This window comes from Desmodus rotundus, chromosome 7 (assembly GCF_022682495.2).
Source record: "Desmodus rotundus isolate HL8 chromosome 7, HLdesRot8A.1, whole genome shotgun sequence".
Taxonomy (NCBI): Eukaryota; Metazoa; Chordata; class Mammalia; order Chiroptera; family Phyllostomidae; genus Desmodus; species Desmodus rotundus.
This window is the reverse complement of record NC_071393.1, coordinates 130213136-130240677: the sequence shown is the minus strand read 5'-3', so window position 1 is coordinate 130240677 and position 27542 is coordinate 130213136. Positions and strand designations below refer to the sequence as shown.

The 27542-nt window shown below is 54.8% G+C and overlaps 2 protein-coding genes across 2 annotated transcripts; both read left to right on the top strand.

Annotated features, from left to right (window-relative positions):
- Positions 1-4272: 4272 nt before the first annotated feature.
- Positions 4273-14110, top strand: LOC112311466 (alpha-1-antitrypsin). Its single transcript, XM_024567826.3, has 5 exons — positions 4273-4398; positions 9203-9846; positions 11312-11582; positions 12858-13005; positions 13820-14110. The coding sequence occupies exons 2-5, from the start codon at positions 9207-9209 to the stop codon at positions 14009-14011; spliced, it is 1251 nt and encodes a 416-aa protein (XP_024423594.2). The 5' UTR covers positions 4273-4398; positions 9203-9206; the 3' UTR covers positions 14012-14110.
- Positions 14111-17052: 2942 nt separating this feature from the next.
- LOC112311528 (alpha-1-antitrypsin-like) lies at positions 17053-26893 on the top strand. Its single transcript, XM_024567918.4, has 5 exons — positions 17053-17362; positions 21876-22516; positions 24006-24276; positions 25034-25181; positions 26613-26893. Exons 1-5 carry the CDS (start codon positions 17319-17321, stop codon positions 26802-26804), a joined length of 1296 nt encoding a protein of 431 aa, XP_024423686.2. The 5' UTR covers positions 17053-17318; the 3' UTR covers positions 26805-26893.
- Positions 26894-27542: the final 649 nt, after the last annotated feature.

Sequence of the window (27542 nt, the reverse complement as noted above, 5' to 3'; positions counted from 1 at the left end):
GTTGGCCAAAATGTGACACCCTGACCAAACCAGTTAAACAGGGCAAGTCTCCTAAAAGCCCAGTGTCCACGGTGGCTGTACTAGCCCATGAGTTCAAACGGGTGAAGTTAAAATGTAGAAAAGGTTAATTTTTTAATAAAAACCACTAATTTTTCTTTAAAATTTTAACAAGTAGGGGCATGATGCTAGAGATAAGTGCGCTATTTCTTCTGTTAGGCAGATTGTCACTTAGGATGCGTAGATTTGCCTTCTTTTTCCTGTCTGAGTAAGGATGAGGATTGAAAACGAGAAGCTGTGAAGTAGCCACTTAGCTCCAGAAAAAGCGAGACTCACACACAGGAAGCGGCCCCAGAGGAAGGAGGAAGGAAAGGGCCCACTAGGGTGTTGCAAGGTGGTAGATACACAAGAGGCCAGGACGAGCCAAAGCAACAGTGAGAACTCAGCTCCTCTCCTGGGAGAGGAACCGAGGACGTCCAACTGACCCACTAACTTAAAGGAGTTACGAGGAGGGGTGTCAGTCACGCTAACAGCGCAGGCTGCTGTGAAACCTTCACCAGGATCTGCTTGTTTAAGCCTCCCACCAACTCATTTGGAAAGGGACTCACATTATCCCCACTGTACCAGTGAGGAAGCTGAGGCTCAGAGAGGTGGCATGAAGCCCTGCGCTGGATCCAGGTCGGCCTGGCCCCAACCACCCCACGACCCACGTGGCCCTCTGCATCTCACAGGTGCGCAGAAGGTGCCCACTGAACTGGCCTTGTACCTTCAAGAAGCAAAATGAGCTCTCTGTCCCTGGACAGAGTGCTGCCCCCCCAAATCCTCCTCCTGCCCAGCCCCTTATGATGCATCTGAAAGGCTCTCCAGGCCCAGGACCTGTCCAAAGGTCACATGGTGTTTGACATCAACTTAGGGTCCATCTGGGAGGGCCCCGAGTCTCACACGTCATCTTCTCACAGCATCATCATCTGACAGCCTGGTAGCAGTGGCTGTTCTTAACTCCTGTCTCACAGGTGAGGACAGCGAGGCGCAGAGAGGTGAAGTAGCAAAGATCTCACAGAAGGACAGTGGTGGAGGTGAGGGCTCCACTCAGACGCTTAGCTCCCAAGCCCATGCCTGACCCATACTGGCCCCAAAGGAGGCGGGTGCCCAGATGGGGGATCCCATAGGAGGGCGGGAGGGGGGATCCAAGAGTGGGGGTGTGTCTGTGTGTGTGCATGGGACAGTCAGTGCAGGCTGCGTCTCCCACTCCCCGGGGCACTCTGCCCATTGGTTCAGCACCCCTGAAGTCACCACTGCTCTTCCGACCAGTCTGGGCCTTCGGTCCTTGATCTGCTTGGCCCAGGGCCCCTTGCACACCTCGCCCCTCCCTCCCTTCCTGCTGCAGACCCCATGCCTCTCCGCCCCATTCCCCCCTCTAGACAGGGCTTGTGGAGGGGCATAGTCTCCCCAGATGCCCCTTATTTGCAGCCAGCCCATGAGACCTTACTATGACGCAAGGGAATGAGCCCACACACTGCAATCGACAATTGTGGAAGTACCCAAGTGAGCAAGGCTTCCCCACCATGGCTTGTGGTTCTTGGGACACAGTGCCTTTAAGAAGGGCCCCTGGGACTCTGTCCCTGCTCGTTTTCCCAGCCCATCCCACCCCTTCTTCCCAGGACGTGTGTCCAAGGGACCTCTCTGCAGCATGAAATCCTAGGGGAGGGTGAGGTTGGGGACAAGGAAGGACTGAGCATGGAGCCCTCAGCTCTGAAGGGACAGGGCCGCAGCCCTGAGCCCTCACGTCCCCCCTGGTCCGGCCCGTGCTCCTCTCCTCCTCCGCCGCCCCAGCTTCCCTGTGCTGCTGTGCACCCCTCCTGCACCCAGCCAGGGTCAGGGACACACACAGACCCTTCAGAGTCTCCATGAAATGTCCCCGTTGGGCATGTCGCAACTGGCTCTGTCCTCTTCCTTCTGCAGCTGGCCCTGGAAACCTGCCAAGAGGCTATAGGGTGAGATGTGTCACCTCCATTAATCCTCTGAGCCGGGTGCCACTGTCCCTCTTACAGAGGCTTCAGAACTGAGTGACTTGTCCTGGGTCATACAGGCCAGACACGGCAGGAATAGCAGGTGACATGCAGGACTGCCTGAGCTGGGAAGGGTCCCCTGATGCTCGCCTGGCTAACTGCGACTTTGTGCAAGGCAACTTCCTGCCCCAGTTCCCTGCCCCTCCTGAACCCAGGGCCTCCACCGGCCAGCAGAGCTCCTTCCTCCCGGGTGGGCAGAGACTGGGCGCTGCACTCAGGGAGCACGCGGCCTGTGTGCCGTGTCCCTCAGTGGCCGAGAGCCCCAGAGGAGGAGGGGGAGAAAGAAGAAGAGGGGGTGGGGGGTCCGACCACAGCAGGAGGTATGGCTGCCAACAGAGCACCAGGAATTGGAGGTAGAGGGGGCGGTACCAATCCCAAGCTACTGGGCTGAGAGGACTGAGAGGCCATTGCCTGGATGGTAGGGTGTTTGCCACTGTCCGTTCAGTGCGAGAGTTGGGAAGGGTAGCTGGGCTTGGGGCTCCATTGTACAGTTGGAGAAGCCAAGACGCAGGGAGGGGAAGAAATGCCCAGGAGGTATGGAGGGCGGGCTCACCTCAGCCACAGCCTGGCTCTCTAGGCTGCCAGTGGACCCAGGGCCCTGGGGCGAGTTGCCCACTCAGCAAGCTGCAGGGGAGTCGGGGCCCTGAAGCCAGACTGTGGAACTAGGGAGTCGGGAGGGTGTGGGGAAGGGGAGTCCTCCCTCTTTGGACTCAGCTGCACTCTGCACAGGGTGAGGGGTGGGGGTGCATACTCCCCTTATGGGGTTACTGACAGTACTGCATGAGAGAGGCCTGGAGGGAAGCTTCTGGAACGCCCCCTCACCCACCTGGAGTACTACCAGGGGGCCCGAGGGCAGGGATGAGGCGTGGTGGCGGGCAACATCCTGAGGGCTGTTTCCGCACAGCAGCCCTGGGCGTTGAGCTCCTGCCCCATGAGCTGCTGCACCTAACCCTCTCAGCAGTCCCACAAGTAGGTACTGCCGTGACCCCCCCTTTACAAATGGGGGACTGAGTCACAGGGACGTTGGAGCTTCTTGAGACCTCACAGGCAATGAAGAGGGCAGCTGTGTCCCCTGGTCTGAGCCTGTGTGCTGGAGGGACCTGTGAGCCACTCGCCTCACCAAGTTCCACAGCTGTGACTGGGGGATGACAGGAGGGACAAAAATGCACTGGTCCGCTCACGCAACAGGCATCCGTGAATGATACGTGTGCCAAGCAGGCGCGGGGTGCCGCAGACAGTGTGATGCGGTCTGCCATAGGCTCTTCATGGGGCCACAGTCACGTGGGGCCCTACTGGTCTCAGCCCTGCACCCTCACCCCGGCCCCACATGTGTCCTGAGGGCCTGCGACCACCCCAGGACAGACCCCATCCCCAGGAACTACTCCAGCAGTCTGCAGGCAGCCACACCCCATAGCAACAGAAACAGGCCTGAGGCTGCCCAGCCGCTGAGCCTCCTCGGGTCAGAGAGGCCTGGAGGGCAGGGTCGAACACAGGGCCGTGCAGCCCAGAGTGAAGAGCCCGCTTCAGCCAGGCTCTTTATGTAGGTCATGCATGTCCTGTCCGCCACGCTGGGGAGTGGGACTTCCAAACCCCCACGGTGCTGATGGAAACACCTCCTGGTTCAGAGAGGTGAGGCCCTGTGCCAAAGATGGCACAGCTCTTCTGTCTCGACTGACTCTCTGACCCCTGACCAGTGCCCATGGCCACACATGTCAGACTACAGTGACTGTGTCCCCATGGGTCACACCCCACTTTCTCCCCAGGAAGTTGAGAGAGTTTTTGCATCCGAGGCTGGCTTTGTGATTTTGAATGAGCAGCCTCTCTGCTCTGGGCCTCGGTTGCCCTGTCTGCTAAATAGACACAGAACCCACTGCATCCCCACCCCAGGGCAGCAGTGTGTCTTCTGCAGCAGGTGTTTTGAGGCAGCTCAGTCAATGGCAGCTCTTGCAACCAATAAAGCAGCCGCCGAGCACTCCCCAGCAGGGATGGAGCGCCAGGAAAGTGGTGCTGTCCCAAAGCCTGAGTCATGCCACCCCACCCTGGACGCAGGACACTGTGGTTTAGGTGCAGGGACTCCCTTTGGTCTGTGAAGCCGAGGCCTGTGCGCCCCCCGGGCACAACGCAGGCAGCCAGCGTGGGCGGGTGACTCAGTGTCCAGCAGATGGACTTAGTCCCTGTTTGCTCTTCCGGTAATTGAGTTGACCTTGGTTAATATTCACCAGCAGCCTCCCCATCTGAGACTCAGCCCCTCTGAGTCTACTGCTTAAAACAGTGGAGGACAGGGCCCCGTCTCCTTAGCCGTGGTCATCAGCTGGACCTGGGACACCAAACTGTAAGTATGCCTTTCACTGGGGGGAGCCTCCAGAGGAGCCTCTGGGTCCTGCGCTGCCTAGGAAGCCCTGGGGGTGGGGTGCAGGGAAGATGGAGCAGGTAGGGGTAGACCTCCTGTTGTCATAGTAACAACATCCCAGAGGTTCTTTCCTGCTCCCTCAGCTGCCCAGGGCCTCCTGAGTACTCTCTGGAAACGGAAGGGGAAGTGGGCATCTGGCCCTGGTGTCCTGGGGCCCAGGGGCGAGCACGCTTCTGTTGGCTCAGCTCCGGGGTCCTTTCTGTCTGCTGGTGCCTGTAGGCCTCACCTCCCCTACTCCTGGGGTGTGTGTCTTTTCCCCCTTCTTCAGATGAGAAAATTAGGGCCCAGACAGGGACAGTGAGGAGCTCAGGCTAATGTAGGGTCCTGGTGGGGAAGCCAGGCCAGACTAGAAGCCCAGATTTCTAGCTACTCACTGGGCCTCTAACCTCTGCAGAAATGCCCGGAAAAGAACGGTGCCAGACCTCAGCCTAGAGGTATCAGAATGGGCCCCTCGGTGCCCTATCACACAGTGCAAGATGGGACACACTGGGAGGGACCCCATCACGGGCGCTTCAAGCTGTGCTCCTAAGCCCTCACTCTGGCCTGGCGGCTTCGAAGCCCCTTACACGCCGTCCTGCATTTAAGCCTCACAGCCACCTCCTGAGGTGGTTACCATGGTTATTCCCATTTTACAGAGGAGGAAACTGAGGACAGAGAAGTTCATTATCTGCCCCAAATTACACAAACCCCACCTTCCTTGGTCCAGAACCCACCCTCCTGAAACCATTCTTACCATCAACATTAACTCACTTGGGCCTCAGGCACCAGATGGGGAGGGGAAGCCTGGGCTGGCCTCATGGCCTCACAGATGCTGGGTGACCCTGGACAGTTATTCAACCTCTGTGTCCTCTTGAGCAAAGTGTAGATAACCTTTGTCCTCTTTCCTCTCACACCACCCCCCGTGGCCTTGATCTCTGGAGTGTTAGAAGGATATGATTTTTCTGTCTTTGGACTTTGGAGATGAGGCTACAAAGGTGACCGAGGCCAAGGCTACCAGACTCCCACATAGTGCTCTGAAAGACCCACAACAACATCGATGACAACTGACACTTCCGGACAGCTGACTGTGTGCCGGGCACATCTTGACACCTTGTACATAGCTAATTGCACAATAGCTCTATGAGGCAGTGAACCCTTGTCATTTCCAGAAAATCGAGCTTCAGAGAGGTTAAGTAACTTGCCCAAGGTCACAACAGTGGGCAGGGAATGGAACTTGGGCATTCTGATCTCAGCCACAAAGTGATGCTGTCTTCTTCGTTTGGCCAGGCTGCCTGTTTTGAGGCCTCTGGCTTCAGCTTTATACACAGAGAAAAGTTAAACGCCAAGATCTGGAGCCAAAATGACTAGGGTTCAATCCCAGCTCCATAAGCAACTAGCTCTATGGCTTAAGTAAGTTACCTAATCTCCGTAGGCCTCAATCCTCCATCCATAGAAGGAGCTAACCATAACTCCCACCTCAAAGGGTGAGCTTGGAGAGACTGAATGAGGCGGGCCACATAAACGCCTACTGTCAACTCAGTGTGAGGGTGGTGACAGGGACGCTGATGTTTGCAGGGCACAGGGTTTGGCAGCTACTAGGCAACAAATTAATACTTGGAGAATTGAATTTAAAATTTTCCAAGCTCAGAGGTGCTTTGTTACTGAGCAGGGCCCCCTTCTCTGGTCCTGGGCCATGTGGCAACTAGCCAGGAAGATGGCTGCCGGTCCTCAAGCGTGACCCTGCCTGAGTGTAGTTATGGGGAGCCTCTACCCAGGCTGGGGCCTGCCCCCCTAGAAGTGAGGAACCACCCTGTTCCTCACTTTTGCCTTGCAAGGGATTCTTTTCTCTACTTTACAGGCAGGAAGCTGAGGCTCAAAGAAGTGAAGTTACTTGCCCAAGGCCACGTGCCCTGAAGATGCAGGGCTGGGTCACACCTGGGCTTATTTAGTGCCAGGTTGTGACCTTACGGTGCAGTCCCTTCCTGGGCGCTTGTCACCCTAGCCCGTCTTCTTGTGGGGGGGCACACCACCTCACCCAGCTTCCTTCTTTTACAGGAAGGCGTGTGAGGCCAGAGAGGTTCCGGGCCTTGCCAAGGCCGCACGGTAACCCAGTGACAGAGCTGTAACAAGCCCTGGTTTTCCCAGCACTTGGACATCAGATTGACACAGCCCTGCCCTCTGGCTCCCTCTGGGTCACTCTCAGTCATTCCTTTTATGCTCCTGAGATTGGGCACAAGGCCTGGCTCCCTTCTCTCTCCATTACCTGGCAAAGCCTGCCCCCACCTGCCCTGGGCCCTGGCAATGTCACCACGCCATCTTCTTTCTTCTTGCTGTGAAGCGTAATCCATATGCCTCTGGGTACTGCACCAGCTACATTCTCACCTCTGGGCGGCTTCCCCAGCACCAGGCTTTGGGGGTGTGGGGTGCTGCCTTTCATAGAAAGGCAAGGAGAGAGCACAAGTCTTAGACCCCTGAAGTTGTAAGGAACAGATTGGAAGGCAAAACGAAGCCAATAGGAGGCTCAAGGCCAACGTCAGTGCCTCCGGGGCCCAGGTGTGACGCTCACAGAGTCTGAGACCTGAGGGCAGGGCTGTGTCAGTCTGACGTGCAAGTGCTGGGAAAACCAAGGCTTGTTACAGCTCTGTCACTGGGTTGCCGTGCGGCCTTGGCAAGGCCCGGACCCTCTCTGGCCTCACACGCCTTCCTGTAAAAGAAGGAAGCTGGGTGAGGTGGTGTGCCCCCTCACAAGAAGACGGGCTAGGGTGACAAGCGCCCACCCCCCACCACAGTCCCACCAGCCTCACCGTCTTCTTAGAGCCCAGCTGCCCTCTGAGGGGGAGGGCACCTCACCCCACCCATCCCCGTGGGGAGTACCTGTTGCTCCCTCAAACCCAGATACCCCTTTAATTAAGAATCCATTGCTAGCATGCAAGAACCTCATTTAAGCCACCCCACCTGGACTGACCAGGTGGGGAGAGCAAGGCCTCAGGACAAGAAGACGCTTGCCCAAGGCCAAGTAGACAGCAGGGGTCCTGTCAGGGCTAGAAGCCTCCACCTCTGGCCCGGAGGCCCCTTGCCACATTTAGTGTTCCCACTCCACCGAGGCCCAAATCCCTCCAGGTCTGGGAGTCCAGCTACGATAGGGAATTTCCGTCAGCCCTGAAGGACCTCTCCAAAGCCCAGAGGGCAAGTCAAGAGAAACCAGAGGGAGAGAGAGCGCGCGGAACTGATTTTAGCACAGTCTTCGGCTCTAAAACCACAGGCTAGTTCGAGAAAAATATAAACACCTATTATGTAATGTGTGGTCTGCTCTGTTTGGGGGCACTCACAAGTGTAAACGCCAGAAAAGTGGAGAGAGAGGCCAGTGTTACGCTTCACTTTGTTGTTTCATTGGGAAGAAACTTTTAAAAGTCCAGGGAGGTAGGGAAACCCAGTATTTATTTCCAAATTTTTCCCTTCAGGTTTTCATATTCCAAGTTCAAGGACTCCTGTGTCTTTGTATATTCTTAAAATGATGATTTTAGCTATGTGGTTCAAGGCTAGCTATGTGGCCACAGGCCAAGGCGGAAACATTCACCTCTGCTCTGGCCTCAGTTTTCCCATTTACGAAAAGAGCAGGTTGTACTTGGGGGGCTGCAGCCTGGTGGCCCGAGGCTGGGCCTGTCTGGAGGAAAGGGAGCGCTCTGGGGCAGGGTGGGCTAGTGTTGCTGTGGGTGGCAGTGACTTTGCCCATCACTAGGTACAGTCTGCTCTTGCTGGTTCAGCCACAGGCCTCGCTACTCCCTCCTGCCTACACTCCACAGAGCCTCCCCTCCCTGCCAGTCCTCAGAAGGCTCCTGTCACAGCCCCCATTAGCCTGTCCCTGACAGCTGCTTCCTTAGATCCCCTGGGTAAGATTTGGTATCTAGACCTGTTCACTAAATCCTCCCAACAACCTCATGGTCTGTATGAGCAAAATGAGGGCCAGAGACACGGAATGACTTGCACCCGGAACTAGGTCTGTCTGAAGAGAAAAGTTGCTTTCTCAGTGCCACTCCCCACCCCCGATTCACAAAAACCCCCATCACCCTCCATGGACAACATGTCTAACCCCACATCGCCTGCTGGGCCCAGAGCTGGGACACAGGTGGTGACCAGGAGGAGCAGACTGCAGGGACCGCAGCCCACTCATGCAGCCGAGACCGCAGACTCGATGTGAGGGCGGTACTCTGGCTCAGGAAGGACCACCAGGGCCTGAGGCCCACTGTGAGTGACCAGGGGCACAGCCACTCAGCTGAGTGTCCTCAAAGCTCCGTCGTGTCTGGCTACGTGTCCTTGCTCAAGGTCCTTCCCGCCCTGGGCAGCAGCCTCTCTGCTCATTAAATAACAGAGCTCCATGGCAGCCCCCGAGGGCTGTTCCAGATCCACTCATCCCTGGGCCTGACCTGGCCTGCCTTCTGGGTAATCGTCAGCATGTACATTATGCATCCCAGGCCTCAGTTTCCCTTACTATAAAGTAGGAGCTTTGGCACCAGCACCCAGAGTCACTGCAGGTGTTAGTGCTGCCATTGAGAAAGTGGACTCTGGGCCAGACTATCCAGGTGTGTGATTCTAGGAGTCTTTGGGTGACGATGATGTAGGAAAGCGCCCAGCACATGCTGCACAGAGCAGGTGTGTCATACACTGGGTGCTTTATGCGGTGTTACTCAGCGGCCAGAGGGCTCATTGTGTCACCTGACTTGGGTGTGATGCCCCTTCTCTCTCGCAGGACAATGCCATCCTCCACCACGTGGGGCCTCCTCCTGCTGGCAGGCCTATGCTGCCTGGCCCCAGCCTCCCTGGCTGATGGTCCCCAGGGAGATGCTGTCCAGGACACAGGTGCATCCCAGCATGATCAGGAGGCAGCCAGCCACAAGATTGCCCCGAACCTGGCTGACTTTGCAATCAACTTCTACAGTCAGGTCCAACTGTGCAATGAAACCAACATCTTCTTCTCCCCAGTGAGCGTCGCTACAGCCTTTGCCATGCTCTCGCTGGGGGCCAAGGGTGAGACTCACACCCAGATCCTAGAGGGTCTAGATTTCAACCTCACTGAGAGAGCAGAGGCTGATATCCACAAAGGCTTCCAGAATCTCCTCCACACCCTCAACAAGCCAGACAATCAGCTGCAGCTGACCACCGGCAATGGCTTGTTCATCAATGAGAGTGCGAAGCTAGTGGGTAAGTTTTTAGAGGATGCCAAGAAACTGTACCACTCAGAAGCCTTCTCTGTCAACTTTCGGGACTCCGAAGCAGCCAAGAAACAAATCAACGATTATGTAGAGAAGGGAACCCAAGGAAAAATTGTGGATCTCGTCCAGGAGCTTGACGAAGACACCGTTTTTGCCCTGGTGAACTACATCTTCTTTAAAGGTAAGGTTGCACGACCAGCCTGAGCCTGTCCCCATGGAAACCCAAGACTATTCCCAAACTCAACCCTAAACTTCCCTGGGCAGTGCAGGGTGCCCTGTGACTACGCATCTCTGCACAGGCAACTCGCTCCCTCACACGACCACTAACACACTCTCCAAGGCCAAGTGCGGTTGGGGGTGATGGGTCAGAGGGTCAAAGTGGCATCTTCCCTGCACAGCTTGTCGGGGCCTTTTCTGCGCGTGCTCGTGGGCACCATAAGTCCCCTCCAGGGAGGGAGGCCGTCATGCAATGTCTCCCAGACAGAGAGCCGGAAACACAAGCTTTAGCAGAGTGTATGAAGGAAATGGGGTTTCTTGAACTATATGCATTGAACAACTCTAGGGTAGTGAAAGGACTGACAGCTTTAGAGTCAAAAGCCAGGGTTCAAATCCTGCCTCTACCACTTACTAGCTGTTTGGCTGCTGGCAAGTCATTTTACCTCCTTGAGGTTCCTATCTGGAACAGCACCCTTGTGGTCGGGTTTCTGTAAGGAGCAAGCACGTTGCAAAGAACATGGGACTATGTGCTCACAAAGTAGGTGCCCAGCTAAACTTGACTCTCAGCCTGCCTTCCTCCCTCTGACTGATGAAGATGTCAGAAAGCTGCGGGTCTCAGAGGGCATTCTGAGGCTGTTTAACAGTCCACGGAAATGGAAATAGCCTGTCCAATGGGAATGGAAATGGGCATAGGGGAGCTGAGGGTCAAGGTCGGGGGCTACCTTCTGCACACCATTGGCTCTGTGGTCTGAGGCAGAACAGCACAATAGAGAGAGCAGAGGCCAGAGTCAGCACAGTCGGGCCCCAGCTCTGCTGTGGGACTTTAGGCAGGCCCTGTCCCCTCTCCAGCCCCAGTCTCCACCTCCCACCCAAACAGAAACTTGGGCTCAGGGGTCCCCAAGGCTGCTGTCCACTCTGACTTGCCAGGATAGTGACAGTCTCCCGGTATAGCAGAGGGGAGATGCCCAGGCCTCCGCATTTCACATGTTGGTCCAGGAAAAGGCCATTAGAGTAAGAACAAGAGTGATTTCCCTGAATGGTGAGAACCACTGATGCACAGGCAGGGGGAGGGGGGCACTCACACAAGGTTGCGCTGAGTATGACTGAGGCCGACAATTGTCATTTAGAGTCTTCCAGGCGACCCTCAATCAGATAAGCAAGAAGTGCAAGTCAAGCTGCTTGCTCACCCTGCCAGCCCGACTGCACCCCTCAGCCTCTGTAATGCAGACAACCCGGGCCCCGCTCGAGCCGGGCACCATCCTCCCAAAAGTCCCTTCAATGGACCGATGTTCGTGTCAGCCCCACTGCACAGATGGGGCAGCTGAGGCTCAGGGAGGGCCGGCTCAGGAGGAGGCTCGGGGCTCCTTCATTCTACCACAGGTGCCTCCCCTTCCTGCCCCTGGCTGACATGCACCCTCGCCCCTCTCCAGGCAAATGGGAGAAGCCCTTCGAAGTGGACCAGACCACGGAGAGGGACTTCCATGTGGATGCAGCCACCACCGTCAAGGTGCCCATGATGCACCGCCTGGGCATGTTTGACCTGCACTACTGCGACCACATGTCCAGCTGGGTGCTGCTCATGGACTACGTGGGCAACGCCACCGCCTTCTTCATCCTGCCCGATGAGGGGAAAATGAGGCACATGCAGTGCTCGTTCACCCCGGAGATCCTCCTCAACTTCCTGGGAAAGAGATCCCTAAGGTAATGTCCCAAACCAGAGGCCAGCTTGTCACATAAGGCCTGGACACCAGGGGGTGAGCTGGACCCACATCCCGTGGGCCAAGCAGCTGTGTGTGAGCTTGTGCATCCACACAGAGGCCAGCATCCAGTCGGGTAGCGTCCCCGTGGGAGGGACAGTGCCCACAGCTCAGGAAGCAAAATTTCTGCCCTTGGCGACTTCCCAACACGGACACTGCCCCTTCCTGGAGCTTGCACCGGGTGCAGGGACGGCAGCACCAACACACACCATGAGGGAACCAAGAGGGAAGCAGTGGGCTTCCCGGCAGAGGTGGCAGTTGCAGAGTGGAAAGAGAACACCCATGGCTGGGCAGAGGGAGAATCTGCTTGGCCAGAAAAGCAAAGGCCCAGGGTGGGGACTGTCCCTGTATCTCCGTCACCAGATCAGTGTGGTGTCATTGGGTCCCCGGGGCAAAGGGGTACTGAAGCATGTACCCCGACTTAGTACATATCTCTGTACACACATATGCCTGCTCCTCATGAATATTTTATCATGTATATTATACAAATATACATAGACAGATGCAATATAAACATATATAAACCAATAAGTCAAAATTTAAAATAAATGGATAAAATACATAATATCTAAAAGAATATATAATAAACATACATATAAATGAATATAAAAATACAGAACACTGTGAAGTTAAAATTAAAAGAGAAGTATTAATACCTCTACCCACCCAACCCTAGTCCAGTGCTCCTCGCCACAGAGGTGGAGAAAGAAGGACCAGGAGGGGCCGAACCCAGCCAGGGTCAGGGGAGTCTGACTGCTGTCAGTTCCCTCATATCTGACACATTCCAGGGCCACACTCTGTCCCCACACAGAACAAGAGCTGAGCAATCAGCCCCGTGCGTCACTCATCATCCACTGAGCAAATGTCATGCAGCACCTGACACCACACCCCCCGTTCCCCTGGAATTCCAGCCCCAAAGTCCCAGTCTGGGGTGACCAAACTCTACAGGGCAGTGTGACACTGCTTCCAGAGGACACCCTGGATCTGCCTGGAGGGCTTCTCAGAGGAGGTGGCATTTGAGAGGCTTTGCAGCACAGGAGGACCCACCTCCATGCTAACATTCTCTGACACAGGACTAGAGGACCTAAAATACAGTAAGTCAACACTGACCTCCATCCTCCTGTGGGCAGACAGACAGGGTGCTAAATGGAAAAAATGACCAGAAAAGGTAACACTTTCAAAGTTGTGAAATTCCTTTGTTTTCTAACCATTTTGACAGGTCTGCTGATTTGTATTTGCCCAAACTGTCCATTTCTGGAACCTATGATCTGAAAACCATCCTGGGCCAAATGGGTGTCACCAAGGTCTTCAGTAACGGGGCTGAGCTCTCAGGGATCAGTGAGGAAGTGCCCCTGACACTCTCCAAGGTGAGCTTGACTCTGGTTTCTGTAGGTCAGAATGTGCATGGATGGGGCTGCAGCTCAGGGTGAGGGGACAAAGGGACACAAACACACCTCCAGAATCAGGACTCTGAAGAATGCCACTGGACTCACCAAGACTGGGGTGTGGTCAGGAGACTGAGTGAAGGAGGTGGCCTCACGTGCCCAGGCATTTTAGGGTCATCCTCGGAGGATGTGTCACTGGCCCTCTGCTCACTTTTGGCCAGGGCCTCGATGGGCCCATGTTTACAAAGGCAGACTTAGGCTCAGTGGCTTCACAGACTTCTGGCCCCACGTCCTGTGACACTAGGAGCTACTGATTAGTCAGCAAGTCTGAGTTAATGAGTGATTTTGGCTAAAGATGCCGTTTATTCAGGAGAATTAGGTGACCAGAAACCAGCTACATTGTGACACTGGCTACAAACTGAGTGCTGGGTTGTGGACTAGATGCTGTAAAGGTCCCCATCAAAGTCCTGGTCCCCAGGGGCTTAAAATCGGACCCTGGAAACAAGAGACATGGCAGGGAGGACAGAAAGCGCAAGTAATTCTGCCTCCTGCAGTGGTGGGGTGTTTCCAGGGAGGTTGAGAATGTGGGTCAGGGAGAGTGAGGGTGAGCAGGTGGAGTCAGGCTAAGCCCCTGACAAGGGAGATCCGGGACTGTGTGTCCCCTGCAGGTGGTGGAGACAGGCCCCAGGAATACCTCCCTGGGCTCCACTGTCCTCATCAGGTCTTGCCCCCAGGCCTTGTGGGTACAGGCAGCCTGTGTCCACTCAGGACAGGCGGTGTGCTCTCTCCCATCCAGGCCCTGCACAAAGCTGTGCTGACCATCGACGAGAGAGGGACAGAAGCTTCTGGTGCCACAGTTCTGGAAGCCATTCCCATGTCGGTCCCCCCAACTGTCGAGTATAACAGGCCCTTCCTCGTCATCATCTATGACAGAATCACCAAGGCTCCCCTCTTTGTGGGAAAGGTGGTGAATCCCTCCCAAAAATAAGTGCCTCTCTGGTTCAGCCCTCCCCTCCCAGGGCAGGTCCCCTCCCTAGGTGACAATAAAGAATGGCTGACCTGGCCCAAGCTGAGTGTGCCATGCAAACCCCTCGTCCTCTTTCCTCGAGTCTCCCTTCCCCCCCCCCAGATGTGCGCAGTCAGGCGCCCACTGTGCTGAGGTTTATCTGCCATTTGCACCCTCCAGCACCGTACACGAAAGGGCGGAGTGCTGGCTACCAGCCACAGCTCTCCGCCTCATCCCCGATCGCCACGGAAAAGGTCCAGGTTTCCCATCCTTTCTGGAAATTGCTAGGAGTGAAGCACACAGCTCAAATTCCAGCCCATGGACCCTGCTCCACCAAGCGTCCACCAGGTGCTCTGGCTAAGCCCCGACCTGTGCCCTGTGGGAGCCCTCCCCCAGCAGGGCTGCTAGCGCCCACCACAAGGCTGCCTCCCCAGTGTTCCCGGTACCTTCAGCTCACACGGGGCACAGAGCGGTCACACCTCTGGCAGCAGAGGGAGACGAGTGCCCTTCTCATCCCACACGGGCACCTGAGCCAGGTGGGGCCCCAACCACTCACAGGGCTCTGGCTGATCTGCCTTTTTGAATGGGGCTGGACGAGGAATATATATTCTGTCCTTGTCACTCCATCTCTACCCCAGGACCCTCAAATACGTTCTCCTAGAAGCAGGTCTCTGCTCCCCAGGTGAAGACAAGGGTCTCTGGTGTTGGTCTGTATCACCTGCACAAAGTCACCAGGACAGTCAACTCCCCCAAGACACACACCCTACATCCTCTTGTCCTCCCTCATTATGTGGACAAGATGTCCTGGCTGGCTCTGGGAAGGCATTATAATGATTCCTCAGTCATGGGAGGGGAAGTAGAGCAAACCAACCCCAATGGCCCTGCCTGCCCTCCCTGGCTAAGCTCTGAAGGGGGATGCATTCAACTTGCTTTGTTCCTGCCCCATGGCCCTCCCCGTGGTCTGCGGAGGGAAACCACAGCTCCTGGACCATAGCTAGAGGCTGTCCGGGGAGCAGCCCTTCTCACTAAGAGCCACACAGCTCCTTCCCATCCTCGAAGGCTCTGCCAAAGGGCTACGGCAGTCAGGATGGCTGGCTGGACGCCCAGCCTGAAGGAGCCAGCTCCCTGGAGTCTCACAGGGATGGGCTTGTCCTGGGGAAGGACTGCCCCATCCCACACAAACCTCGGAATCACAGTCTAAGCCGCTCACTGGGGCGAGTGTATCCTAAAGAACCAGGTGGAGTCACAGAAATTTACACTCGTCAAAACGGCCACATAGGTGCAGTTGCACATTCCATAATGGATGAAGACTCAACTATTCCCCAAATAAGCCTCCTATCCTTTTGGGTTTTCCCTGCCTAGAGATTTCCAACTTCCACTAATGCCAATAATGATATGAACATCGCCAAACAACTACAATGATGCCAGACCCGAGGGTCTAAGGACCTGGATCAAGTTCAGACCCTGTCATTTCCAGCTGTGTGACTCAGAGAAGTCCTCAAGCCTCTCCGGGCCTCGGTACACCCCCATATGAATATAAAGCCTACCTTCAGTTGGTTGAGGTTCGGACAGTTAAAACAGCTTTTACAGGGTAGCAGAGCAGGGTACCAATGCCGGGACTTCACTGTGGCATTGCAAACTCTTTCTAGGTGCCTGGCTGCCTGGGAGGGGCTCTTCAAGCATTTTCTCATAGGGCCCTCCCAGCAGCACTGCGCGGCTGTGAGCAGAGCTGCTCTGCCCTTACGTGTCCCTTCTACAGGGGAGGGCGCCGAGGCTCAGGGAGGCTAGCTGTCTTGCTCAAGGCCTTGGAGCTAGTAAGTGACAGAACTGGTTTTGGGGGCTAAACTGTTCCTCCAAACCTCACCACGTCAGCCATGTCCCCTTCCAGACAGCCCCACTGGGCTCATGAGCAATTCCAACCTCCCATCCACACGGGGTCCACCTCTCTGGCCTAGCCCCCGCCAAAGACACAGCCTCTGAGGGTTCCGGGCTGGTCCAGGTCATCTTCCCCCTCCAGCAGGCACCCAGCTCTTCTCTGAGACAAATGAGAAAGAGACACACAAGCCACCTCTGGCTGAGGCAGGGACAACATGGCAGTGACATTCCACCTCTCTCCCAGTTTACAGGGGAAGACACAGCAGTCCGATTTTAAACACAAATAACAAGCTTTTGTTTGAGTTTAACTGCAAGCTCTGCCCTGACTGGTGGGCATCTGAGACTCATTCAGTAAAATGAAGACCAAGGTCAAGGGGGCTTCTGGGCTCTCACATATGCGCACTGATTCAGAAATGGGAAATACGGGCTACATACTGATTTCCATCCCACAGGCTCCCTTGGTCCTCTCCACAAGCCCACGGGGTGGGCATTTGTTCCACATGAAAATGAAAACATTCGCTGGGCACCTGCAAAATCCTGGAGATAGAAAGAAGGAGACCCAGGTCCCACCCGCGAAGAGTGCCGGTCCATCATGGCGACAAAGGAAGCCTTGCAGCACGGTGAACGTGCACCTTCCGAGTCCGCCCACCAGCACTGACCCACAAACAGCTACATGCAACCCGTGCCACCGAGAGCAGCCTCAGAGGCCAGGCCTTTCTGTGTGCCCCTTGTTGGATGTTCACAACTGGTCCTGCCAGCAAAGCACACAGCCACACTCATGGCTGGGCCTGTGGGGCAGCTTTGGATGAAACTGAGCCGAGTCTTGGGGGACCAATGGAATCAAGGCTGCTGAGTGGAGAAATCAGAGAGAGGCACACTCACCAGGCAGCTGCCTCCCCTTCGAGGACACAGGAAGCAGCCCAGGCTGCCAGCCACTGAGACTCTGCGCCCTTTGTTACCAGAGCAAAAGCCAGCTCCTCCTGACTGATGTACCTGGAATCAGAAAAAATGCTCTCAAAGACGTCTGCACCTAAGAAGCAAGCCTTCAGTGATGGCTAAGATCAGAAAGGACAAGGGAAGGCAGAAGGGCTACCCTCGGGAGGGAACCACACTAGAAAGTGCCGGAAAAGGGGTGGGAAGCTCATGCCAGGAGGCAATCGTCCAGGTGCTGTGGTGAGTGTGTGCCAGGAAACCTGGGAGGTACAGTGTGAAGTCACACAGGAGCGGGACAGTCCCACAGGGAGGGCCTGGCCCCAGGTGCGGTTGACAAATAATCACCAGGGACATCTGCTCTCTGAAGTCAGAGCTGCTTCCCACGACCAGGTGCTCATTTGCACCATTTGTTATCACTGGTGATCTGGGAAGAAAGTGAACGCCATGCAAGAGGAGGTTGGAGCTGCCAGGGCTGTTGTGAATGTTATGGCGGGACTTGCACAGAGAGCACAGTAAGCACGGCAGGTGAGAACTAGGCATCGATTTCACTTTTTCATTGAACTGATTGGGGTAACACTGGTCAATCCACCCTACAGGTTTCGTTTGAGAGCACAGCTCTGCGATGCATCATCTGCACTCCGCATCATGCGCTCACCCCAGAGTCAGGTCTCTTTCCGTCCCCTTTACCGGCCCCCACTTTGCCCTCTTCCGCCTCCCCCTTGCCCCCTTTCTCTCTGGCAATCACCACACTGCTTTCTGTGTCTTTTTTTTGTTCTGTTTTGCTTGGGTTTTTTTGCTGAATCCCTTCACCTTTTTCACCAATAGCCAAGCTTTGGAAGCAGCCCCGGTGCCCACCAGGAGACGAGTGGATAAAGAAGCCATGGCACATTCACACATGGAAGGAGCTCTCAGCTCCTGCGACAGCATGGATGGACCTGGAGAACATTATGCTAAGTGACATGAGCCAGTCAGAGAAAGACAAGTACCATATGACTTCACATAAATGTGGAATCTAGTGAACAAAATGAACTAACAAATAAATTGCAACCAACTCATAGATACAGAGAACAGACTGTATTAACTTTAAAAAAGCTATTTTTCTTTAGTCCACAGTTATCCACAGCCTCAAAATATGTTCTCAGAATTATCACTTCATTTCCTTTCATCCTGAGGTGACTTTCCACATTAAAACGTTAGGGTAAAAACAGTAAAGGCAGTGTCACGAAGCAGAAAGAATTCAGGAACCCCACACCAGCCTCTAGTTAGTACGGAACCAGGAGCAGGCCACTTGGGCTCTGTGTGCCTCAGTTTCCTTCACTGCAAAATGGGGATAATGAGACCTAACTCATTAAAAGTTCCTTCTATGGACTATACTGTAAAAGCCTCTGTGCTGGCTCTCACCGAATATTAAACATTAATCAAGATCATAGATTCCAAAAGTAATAGTTCGGGGCTAGCTTCCCACTCTGCTGTCCCCTGATTCACTGACAGAATTAACAGGAGCAAATTGCAGATGACTGCACCTTCTGTCGCCATGGACCCTGATCCGGGAGCCACACGGCCTGGGGCCTGTTCACAGCTCTGCCGCTCACAGGCCCCCGGAGCTGGCGAAGTCACCTCCCTCTGTGAGCCTTGGTTTTCTCACTAGCAAAATAGGAACGTAAGGTCCCTGAGGACTGATATTCTGCAAGATTCTAACCACGTCAGGCAGCCCAGTGTGATTCCTTCAGTTGGTGGCTCCGAGCCCTGGCATTTGGCAGGTGCCTGTTATCTCCCTCCTGTGCCCGGACAAATGGGCTTTGGAGTCCAGTCCTGACAGGGGCTTCCCTCAGGCTGGCGCCTTGGTAGCCACAGGCCACTCCACACGGGGTGACTCCGGGCCACTGACATCTACTGAAGGTCAACCCTGTCTTGGGCACAGTTCCAGGCTCTGGGTGTGTTTTAATCATTTGCTGCTCTCAACAGACCCATGAGGTGGGTATCAAAGCAAGATGCACTTTGGTTGTGCATGGCCAAGGGCTCCCATCACCCCACGCTTCAGGTGGCCTCACCCCTGCTGGTTCTGCTGGACTGGGCCGCCTCAGGCAGGCACATCAAGGTTCTGTGATGGTATCAAGCACTTGCTGGCTGAGCGCTGGAGGCTCCCCAGCCTCATTTCCCATATGATGGGGGTTGGGGGGTTACTGGGCCATGGAACTCAGCACTCCGACCCCTGAGGCCGCCCTATAAGTAGGTGAAGCCATGAGCGTGTGGGACCCGCCTGTGGGATGCGCCCAGCCCAGCGAGTGTCTCTGCAGAAGAAGTGAATTCCCCTGCCGAGTGAGTAATTCTCCAACAGCCTCCTCCTGAGCTGGTGCTGCGGGGTGGGGCTGCGCCACCGTGCCAGGGTCATTGTCGCCACCCAACAGAGGGGAAACCTGAGGCGCAGGGTCGGGATTAGAGGCTGGTTGGTGAGCCTTCACTGTCCAGCTCAGCACAGTAGGCGACGGAGTCACTTCCCTCAGATGCCCCAGCACACAGTAGGCCCTCCAAGACAGCAAGTGCTGGCGGGCACAGCTGCTTGCTGTTACTCTTCTCTTCACCCCCTCCCCGTGGCTCTCACACTTGCGGAGGCAGGGACGAGTCGGCTTGGCAACTGCCCTCCCGTGCCATGTTCCCCTGCCTTGCCATGCTTCTCTACCTCAGGGTCCCTCTTCCTCCCCTGTCCTGGCCATAGTCCTCAACCTTACCTTTGATTCCACGCCCTAACTCACTGCAAAGAGCAGACGCCTGTTTAGCTCCCCCAGTTTCCGGGGGATGGCCCACAGTCTCCCCCTGGGCGGCCCCCTGTCTCCCACCACCACAGACCCCTGGCCTTGGCCCCTGAAAGGCTGAGGTGTATTCATTAACCCTTCAGATAACCCTGCTATCTTTTCTGTCACCTCTTCCCCATTCTTATCTGGGTTCACGGCCTACCTTGATATCGCTTGGCCCCTCTGACCCTAAAAGTTTTAGTTTGCAAAACCCATGACCCCTTCTGCTAAGAGCTGACCTCCAGGTCTCCTTCTGGCTGTGCATTTTGATGACTAGACTGCTTTTACTCCCTTCTCCCAACAATCTCATTTTAAAGGGAAGTTTCAGAGAGATTAAAATTTGGGGATCCACAGCTGGGAAATGACAGAGGCGGGTCAGAACCCAGGTCTATGAAAAGAGAAAATAAATGCCTTTCTACCACCTCCTGCCCCCAACATCCACCCTGTGTCCCTGGAGCAAGCAGCATCTCTGAGGACCTGTCATCTGAGCCCAGGGCTGGGAGACAGGTCCAGGCTATGTGGGCAGGTGGGCAAACTGCCGGCCCTGCATACAACTTGGGGGGCGGGACCTGACACTTGCTGTGGGGGCAGCTTGTAATGGCTTCTAGGGGCTATGGCTGCGTCTGACTACTCAGTAGGAACAGCCCTGGCACCCAGAGACTGCTGTCATGAAGCCCTTAGGGGTGCTCGTCATTGAGCGCCCAGTGGCAGAAGGCCCACAGGGGTGTCCAAGCTCCCAAGGTGACAGGAGAGGTTTGCTGGATCGCCTGAAGGCCTTGGCACAACATGCCACAGCAGAGTTCTGGGGTCCCTAGGCAAGGTCCCCACCAAGAAGAAGGAGCACCCCAAACTGACTGGGTCAAGTGGACACTTTGCCCCCAGTGAGCCAATGCGGCTGAGACTCAGCTGACCCACGCTCCCTCCGAAATGAGAAGTCCATCTAACCAGGGTGGGGAGGCTCCCGAGGGGGCTCATGCTCTGAGCCCTCCTGCCCACACAGGGGACCGCTGCAGGGACACTTTTGACCCAAGGGGACACTGTGGAAATCTGGAGAATATTTCCTCATCACACCCGAGGGTCGGTTTAATCTAGGACACTGCTGAACACCCTCCAGTTCAGCACAGGACGGCCCCCACCACACACAGTTTGCAGCCCGAAAGCTTACAGCGCTGAGCCTGACACACCTGCCTCCTGGGTGCCTGGCCCCTAGCATCAGCCCAGTGCCAGCTTGGGAAGACTTGGCAGTGACCCCCTCTGGATGCAGGGTGCCAGACCGGAAGCACAGAGGCCTGTCTGTCCTGGGTCTGTGTGACCAGCTGTGTGGCCGTGAGCAAGTCTAACCCTCTCAAACCTCACTGTTGACATCCTGCTGCATGAGGACAGCAAAGCACTCCACGAGACAAAGGGCAGTTGACACGTGTGAGGGCCTCCGGGTTAAGGGCTCTGGCGTGCTTTTGCTCAGCAGCACTCCCCGGGCCTGGGACGGTGCAGGGGCAGATAACTACCCACCCCAGACTCAAGCAGCCTCTACCTGAGAGCTGCAGCAGCTGCGAGAAAAGGCAGGTGGATTAAGTCTGTGGCGTGACAGGGAGGCCGGGCAGTGTCAGGCAGGGTGGGTGTCCTCACGCTCTGGGTGTTCCAGCTGTGTGTCCTTCAGCAAGATCCCTCCCCTCTGGGTAGCAGTCTCTCTGCCCTATAATTACAAAGTTCAATGGCAGCCACCCTAGGGTGGCTCCAAATCCCGTCATCCCTGGGCCTGATTTGGCTGCTTCCTGGGTAACTGTGTGCATGTACCTTACGTATATCCTGTGCCTCAGTTTCCTCTTTCATACAGCAAGGCTGCGGCACTGGCACTTCAGGGTCACTGCAGATGTTAGTGGGGCCATGGAGCATGGACTGTGGGCCCACACTACCTGTGTGTGATTCTGGTCCTGCCACTTTACTTGCTCTATGACCTTGGACAAGTGACTTTACCCCATGGAGCTTTGGTCTCCTCATCTGTAGGCTGAGAACTGTCATGTGATCGAGATCTTAAAATTGTTATGAGAGGCCAATGAGGGGAGACGGTGCAGTGCTCAGAGCAGAGCGTGGCCTGTGGTGAGCACTGTAAAAGCCTTAGCGATTGCTCTGAGTCTTTCGGTGACGAAGATCTAGGAGAGCCCTCGGCACATGCTGCACAGAGCAGGTGCTCGATAAACTCTGGGTGCTTTATGCCATGTTACTCAGATGCCCCTTCTCTCTCGCAGGACAATGCCATCCTCCATCGCGTGGAGCCTCCTCCTGCTGGCAGGCCTGTGCTGCCTGGCCCCAGCCTCCCTGGCTGACGGTCCCCAGGGAGACGCTGTCCAGGACACAGGTTTATCCCAGCACGATCAGGAGGCAGCTGGCCACAAGATTGCCCCGAACCTGGCTGACTTTGCTTTCAGCTTCTACCGCCAGGTGGCCCATCAGTCCAATACCACCAACATCTTCTTCTCCCCAGTGAGCGTCGCTACAGCCTTTGCCATGCTCTCACTGGGGGCCAAGGGTGAGACTCACACCCAGATCCTGAAGGGAATAAACTTCAAGTTGAAGAAAGTGCCTGAGGCTGATATCCACACACACTTACAGCATCTCCTCAACACCCTCCACCGGCCAGACAACAGGTACCAGCTGCTCAGTAGCAGTATGCTGTTTATTGATAAGAACCTGAAGCAAGTACACTCGTTTGTGGATGTCAGGAGGCTGTACAACTCAAAAACCTTCTCTGTCAACTTCAGAGACACGGAGTCAAAAAAACGGATCAACGATTATATAGAGAAGGAGACCCAAGGAAAAATCGTGGATCTGGTCAAAGAGCTTGACAAAGACACAACTCTTGCTCTGGTGAATTACATTGTCTTTCATGGTAGGTTGTAGCACCAGCCTGAGCTGGTTCTAAGGGAAACACCCAAAACTGTTGGGTGTATTCTCAACAACACCCAAAACTATACTCAGCTAAACTTCCCCAGGCAGTGCAGGGTGCCCTGTGACTACGCATCTCTGCACAGGCAACTCGCTCCCTCACACAACCACTAACACACTCTCCAAGGCCAAGTGCGGTTGGGGGTGATGGGTCAGAGGGTCAAAGTGGCATCTTCCCTGCACAGCTTGTCGGGGCCTTTTCTGCACGTGCTCGTGGGCACCATAAGTCCCCTCCAGGGAGGGAGGCCGTCATGCAATGTCTCCCAGACAGAGAGCCGGAAACACAAGCTTTAGCAGAGTGTATGAAGGAAATGGGGTTTCTTGAACTATATGCATTGAACAACTCTAGGGTAGTGAAAGGACTGACAGCTTTAGAGTCAAAAGCCAGGGTTCAAATCCTGCCTCTACCACTTACTAGCTGTTTGGCTGCTGGCAAGTCATTTTACCTCCTTGAGGTTCCTATCTGGAACAGCACCCTCGTGGTCGGGTTTCTGTAAGGAGCAAGCACGTTGCAAAGAACATGGGACTATGTGCTCACAAAGTAGGTGCCCAGCTAAACTTGACTCTCAGCCTGCCTTCCTCCCTCTGACTGATGAAGATGTCAGAAAGCTGCGGGTCTCAGAGGGCATTCTGAGGCTGTTTAACAGTCCACGGAAATGGAAATAGCCTGTCCAATGGGAATGGAAATGGGCATAGGGGAGCTGAGGGTCAAGGTCGGGGGCTACCTCCTGCACACCATTGGCTCTGTGGTCTGAGGCAGAGCAGCACAATGGAGAGAGCAGAGGCCAGAGTCAGCACAGTCGGGCCCCAGCTCTGCTGTGGGACTTTAGGCAGGCCCTGTCCCCTCTCCAGCCCCAGTCTCCACCTCCCACCCAAACAGAAACTTGGGCTCAGGGGTCCCCAAGGCTGCTGTCCACTCTGACTTGCCAGGATAGTGACAGTCTCCCGGTATAGCAGAGGGGAGATGCCCAGGCCTCCGCATTTCACACGTTGGTCCAGGAAAAGGCCATTAGAGTAAGAACAAGAGTGATTTCCCTGAATGGTGAGAACCACTGATGCACAGGCAGGGGGAGGGGGGCACTCACACAAGGCTGTGCTGAGTATGACTGAGGCCGACAATTGTCATTTAGAGTCTTCCAGGCGACCCTCAATCAGATAAGCAAGAAGTGCAAGTCAAGCTGCTTGCTCACCCTGCCAGCCCAACTGCACCCCTCAGCCTCTGCAATGCAGACAACCCGGGCTCCGCTCGAGCCGGGCACCATCCTCCCAAAAGTCCCTTCAGTGGACCAATGTTCGTGTCAGCCCCACTGCACAGATGGGGCAGCTGAGGCTCAGGGAGGGCCGGCTCAGGAGGAGGCTCGGGGCTCCTTCATTCTACCACAGGTGCCTCCCCTTCCTGCCCCTGGCTGACATGCACCCTCGCCCCTCTCCAGGCAAATGGGATGATAAATTCGAGGCTGAGCGCTTTGTAGAAGGAGACTTCCATGTGGACAAGAAGACTTCCATCAAGGTGCCTATGACCCACCGCGTGGGCTATTCTCAACTGTACCAGGAGCGGGAGCTCTCGAGCTGGGTGCTGCTGCAGCACTACAGCGGTGGATTCTTCAGCCTCCTGATCCTGCCCGACTTGGGCAAGATGAAGCAGCTAGAGGACAGGCTCTCCCAGAAGCACCTCTCCAAGATCCTCAGAGGCATCAACAAACGGTGATTCCCAGCCCAGGGCAGCTGCCACATCAGGCCTGGCCAGAGGACCAAGGGAGGGGGACCCACATCTCCTGCATGGCCTTGTGCTTTCAGAAGGAGGCCAGTGTCAGGTTAGGTAGCACCTGCCAGGTGCCATGAGAGGGACAGTGTCCACAGCTTAGAAAGCAGAAGTCCTGTCCTTGGGGACTGAGAGCACAGACACCACCCCTTCCCCATGTCAGTGCCTGGTTCAGGGAGAGCTGCATCACACACACCAGGAGAGAATCAACATTGTGGAGTAAAAAGATAGAAAGTCCATGGCCAGAATCACATCTGACCCATCCCAGGGCCACACTCTGTCCCCACACAGAACAAGAGCTGAGCAATCAGCCCCGTGCGTCACTCATCATCCACTGAGCAAATGTCATGCAGCACCTGACACCACACCCCCCGTTCCCCTGGAATTCCAGCCCCAAAGTCCCAGTCTGGGGTGACCAAACTCTACAGGGCAGTGTGACACTGCTTCTAGAGGACACCCTGGATCTGCCTGGAGGGCTTCTCAGAGGAGGTGGCATTTGAGAGGCTTTGCAGCACAGGAGGACCCACCTCCATGCTAACATTCTCTGACACAGGACTAGAGGACCTAAAATACAGTAAGTCAACACTGACCTCCATCCTCCTGTGGGCAGGCAGACAGGGTGCTAAATGGAAAAAATGACCAGAAAAGGTAACACTTTCAAAGTTGTGAAATTCCTTTGTTTTCTAACCATTTTGACAGGTCTGCTGGTTTGTATTTGCCCAAACTGTCCATTTCTGGAACCTATGATCTGAAAACCATCCTGGGCCAAATGGGTGTCACCAAGGTCTTCAGTAACGGGGCTGAGCTCTCAGGGATCAGTGAGGAAGTGCCCCTGACACTCTCCAAGGTGAGCTTGACCCTGGTTTCCGTAGGTCAGAATGTGCATGGATGGGGCTGCAGCTCAGGGTGAGGGGACAAAGGAACACAAACACCCCGCCAGAATGAGGACTCTGAGGAATGCCACTGGACTCACCAAGACTGGGGTGTGGTCAGGAGACTGAGTGAAGGAGGTGGCCTCACGTGCCCGGGCATTTTAGGGTCATCCTCGGAGGATGTGTCACTGGCCCTCTGCTCACCTTTGGCCAGGGCCTCAATGGGCCCATGTTTACAAAGGCAGACTTAGGCTCAGTGGCTTCACAGACTTCTGGCCCCACGTCCTGTGACACTGGGAGCCACTGATGAGTCAGCAAGTCTGAGTTAATGAGTGATTTTGGCTAAAGATGCCGTTTATTCAGGAGAATTAGGTGACCAGAAACCAGCTACATTGTGACACTGGCTACAAACTGAGTGCTGGGTTGTGGACTAGACGCTGTAAAGGTCCCCATCAAAGTCCTGGTCCCCAGGGGCTTAAAATCGGACCCTGGAAACAAGAGACATGGTAGGGAGGACAGAAAGCACAAGTAATCCTGCCTCCTGCAGTGGTGGGGTGTTTCCAGGGAGGTTGAGAATGTGGGTCAGGGAGAGTGAGGGTGAGCAGGTGGAGTCAGGCTAAAAATCTGACAAGGGGGATCTGGGACTGTGTGTCCCCTGCAGGGAGGGGAACCTGGATGGGGAAGGACATTCCAAGTGATGAGAGGACTGAGCATGGTGTGGAGGGGCAGGGAAGGGAGCAGCCCCTGGGGAAGGAAAGGTAAAGAAGAGGAGTCTGGGGTGAAGTTGAGTAAGTAGGTGTATACTTACTGAAGGTGTACCCAGGTGATGGTGCCCCATACTTACCAGAGAAAGATCTTTGATTTTGTTGTACGCATGAACACACACATACATGCATGCACACATCTAGCACACACACACACACACATTTCTTGAACATCTGCACTGACCGAGGTGCTCACATAAAGCACTTAGTGGCCCTTGGTGATCATATCATGCATCTGACTTTCCTCCTTGGGAAAGCAAGGGCTCAAGGAGAGTATTCATCTCCTTGGGGTGACAAGGCTAGTTAGCAAGTGGGAAAAATGGGATTTGAACCCAGATCCCGTGATAGATAGTCATGTTCTTTCCACTACACCATGATGCCTCCAATTATAAATCTAGTAGTTCTTTAGTAAAAATGCTCAAATGGTAGACCCCCAGCTGGCAATCCGCCTCTTTGTCATTGTTCTGTTTCTTAAATCAAGGAAATGCTATAAAGACCCAGGTCCCCATGGGGCCTCTGGAAAGACCCCTTCCTTGGGCCCCCAGGGCAGCTCCCTCCATACCGGACCTTGCTCCCAGGCCAGGGAAGAGGACAGTGCAGCCTGCCTCTGCCTCAAGCTTGCCTCTGTTCCCTCCCTTCCAGGCTCTGCATAAGGCCGTGCTGACCATTGATGAAAACGGGATGGAACATTCTGGCACCACACATTTAGAAGAGAGTGCCTGGTTCAGGCATCTGACCATCAAGTTCAACAGACCCTTCTTAGTCATCATCATGGATGAAAGGACCGATATTCCCCTCTTCGTGGGAAAGATGGTAAATCCCATGCAAAAATAACTGCCTCTCTGGGTTCAGCCCTTCGCTTCCCAAGCCAAGCCCCTTCCCTAGATGACATTAAAAAAAGGATAAACTGGCCCAAGCTTGAGTGTGACATGAAAATTCCTGAGTCTCTGAGTCTCATTTCACAGCCCCAGGATGTGTGTGGAATCCAGGTTACAACAATCTTTGTATCCACTTACTATTTATTAAGTAGGTACACTGTCCAGGCATTGCACCCAGCAAGCATGAAATTTTGGCTGAAACCCGTAATTTACGTAACATAGCATATACAGAACATCATCAGCATTGCCAGGAGATGGACTTACCGGAGATAGGAAGCACCTGATTAGTTAGTTAGACTTTGACAGAAGAGAGGCAAGAGAAGAGGCAACAGTATGGCCAGACTAAGCCAGGCAGCCCCCACGTGGGGAGACAGTGACAGGGTCCACACTTACTGGGAGGACCCAACCAGTGCAGAATATTAGAGGCTCAAGTCCATGTTAAGTAAAGGTGTTTGGACCTCTGGGTAGATCAAACATTAAAACAAAAAAATGTTCTAGAGGAAACTATTGGTCAATTTATTTCTTAATGTTGAGGTGCATAAGACCTCTCTAAACAAGATAGTAAACACAAACGCATAAAAGTAAGGATTATCATATTTGAGTTTATAAAACACAAACTCTATGGCCAAAAAAATGCCAATGCCATTTGATTCACCAGGAACATACAACAAATATATATATATATACACACACA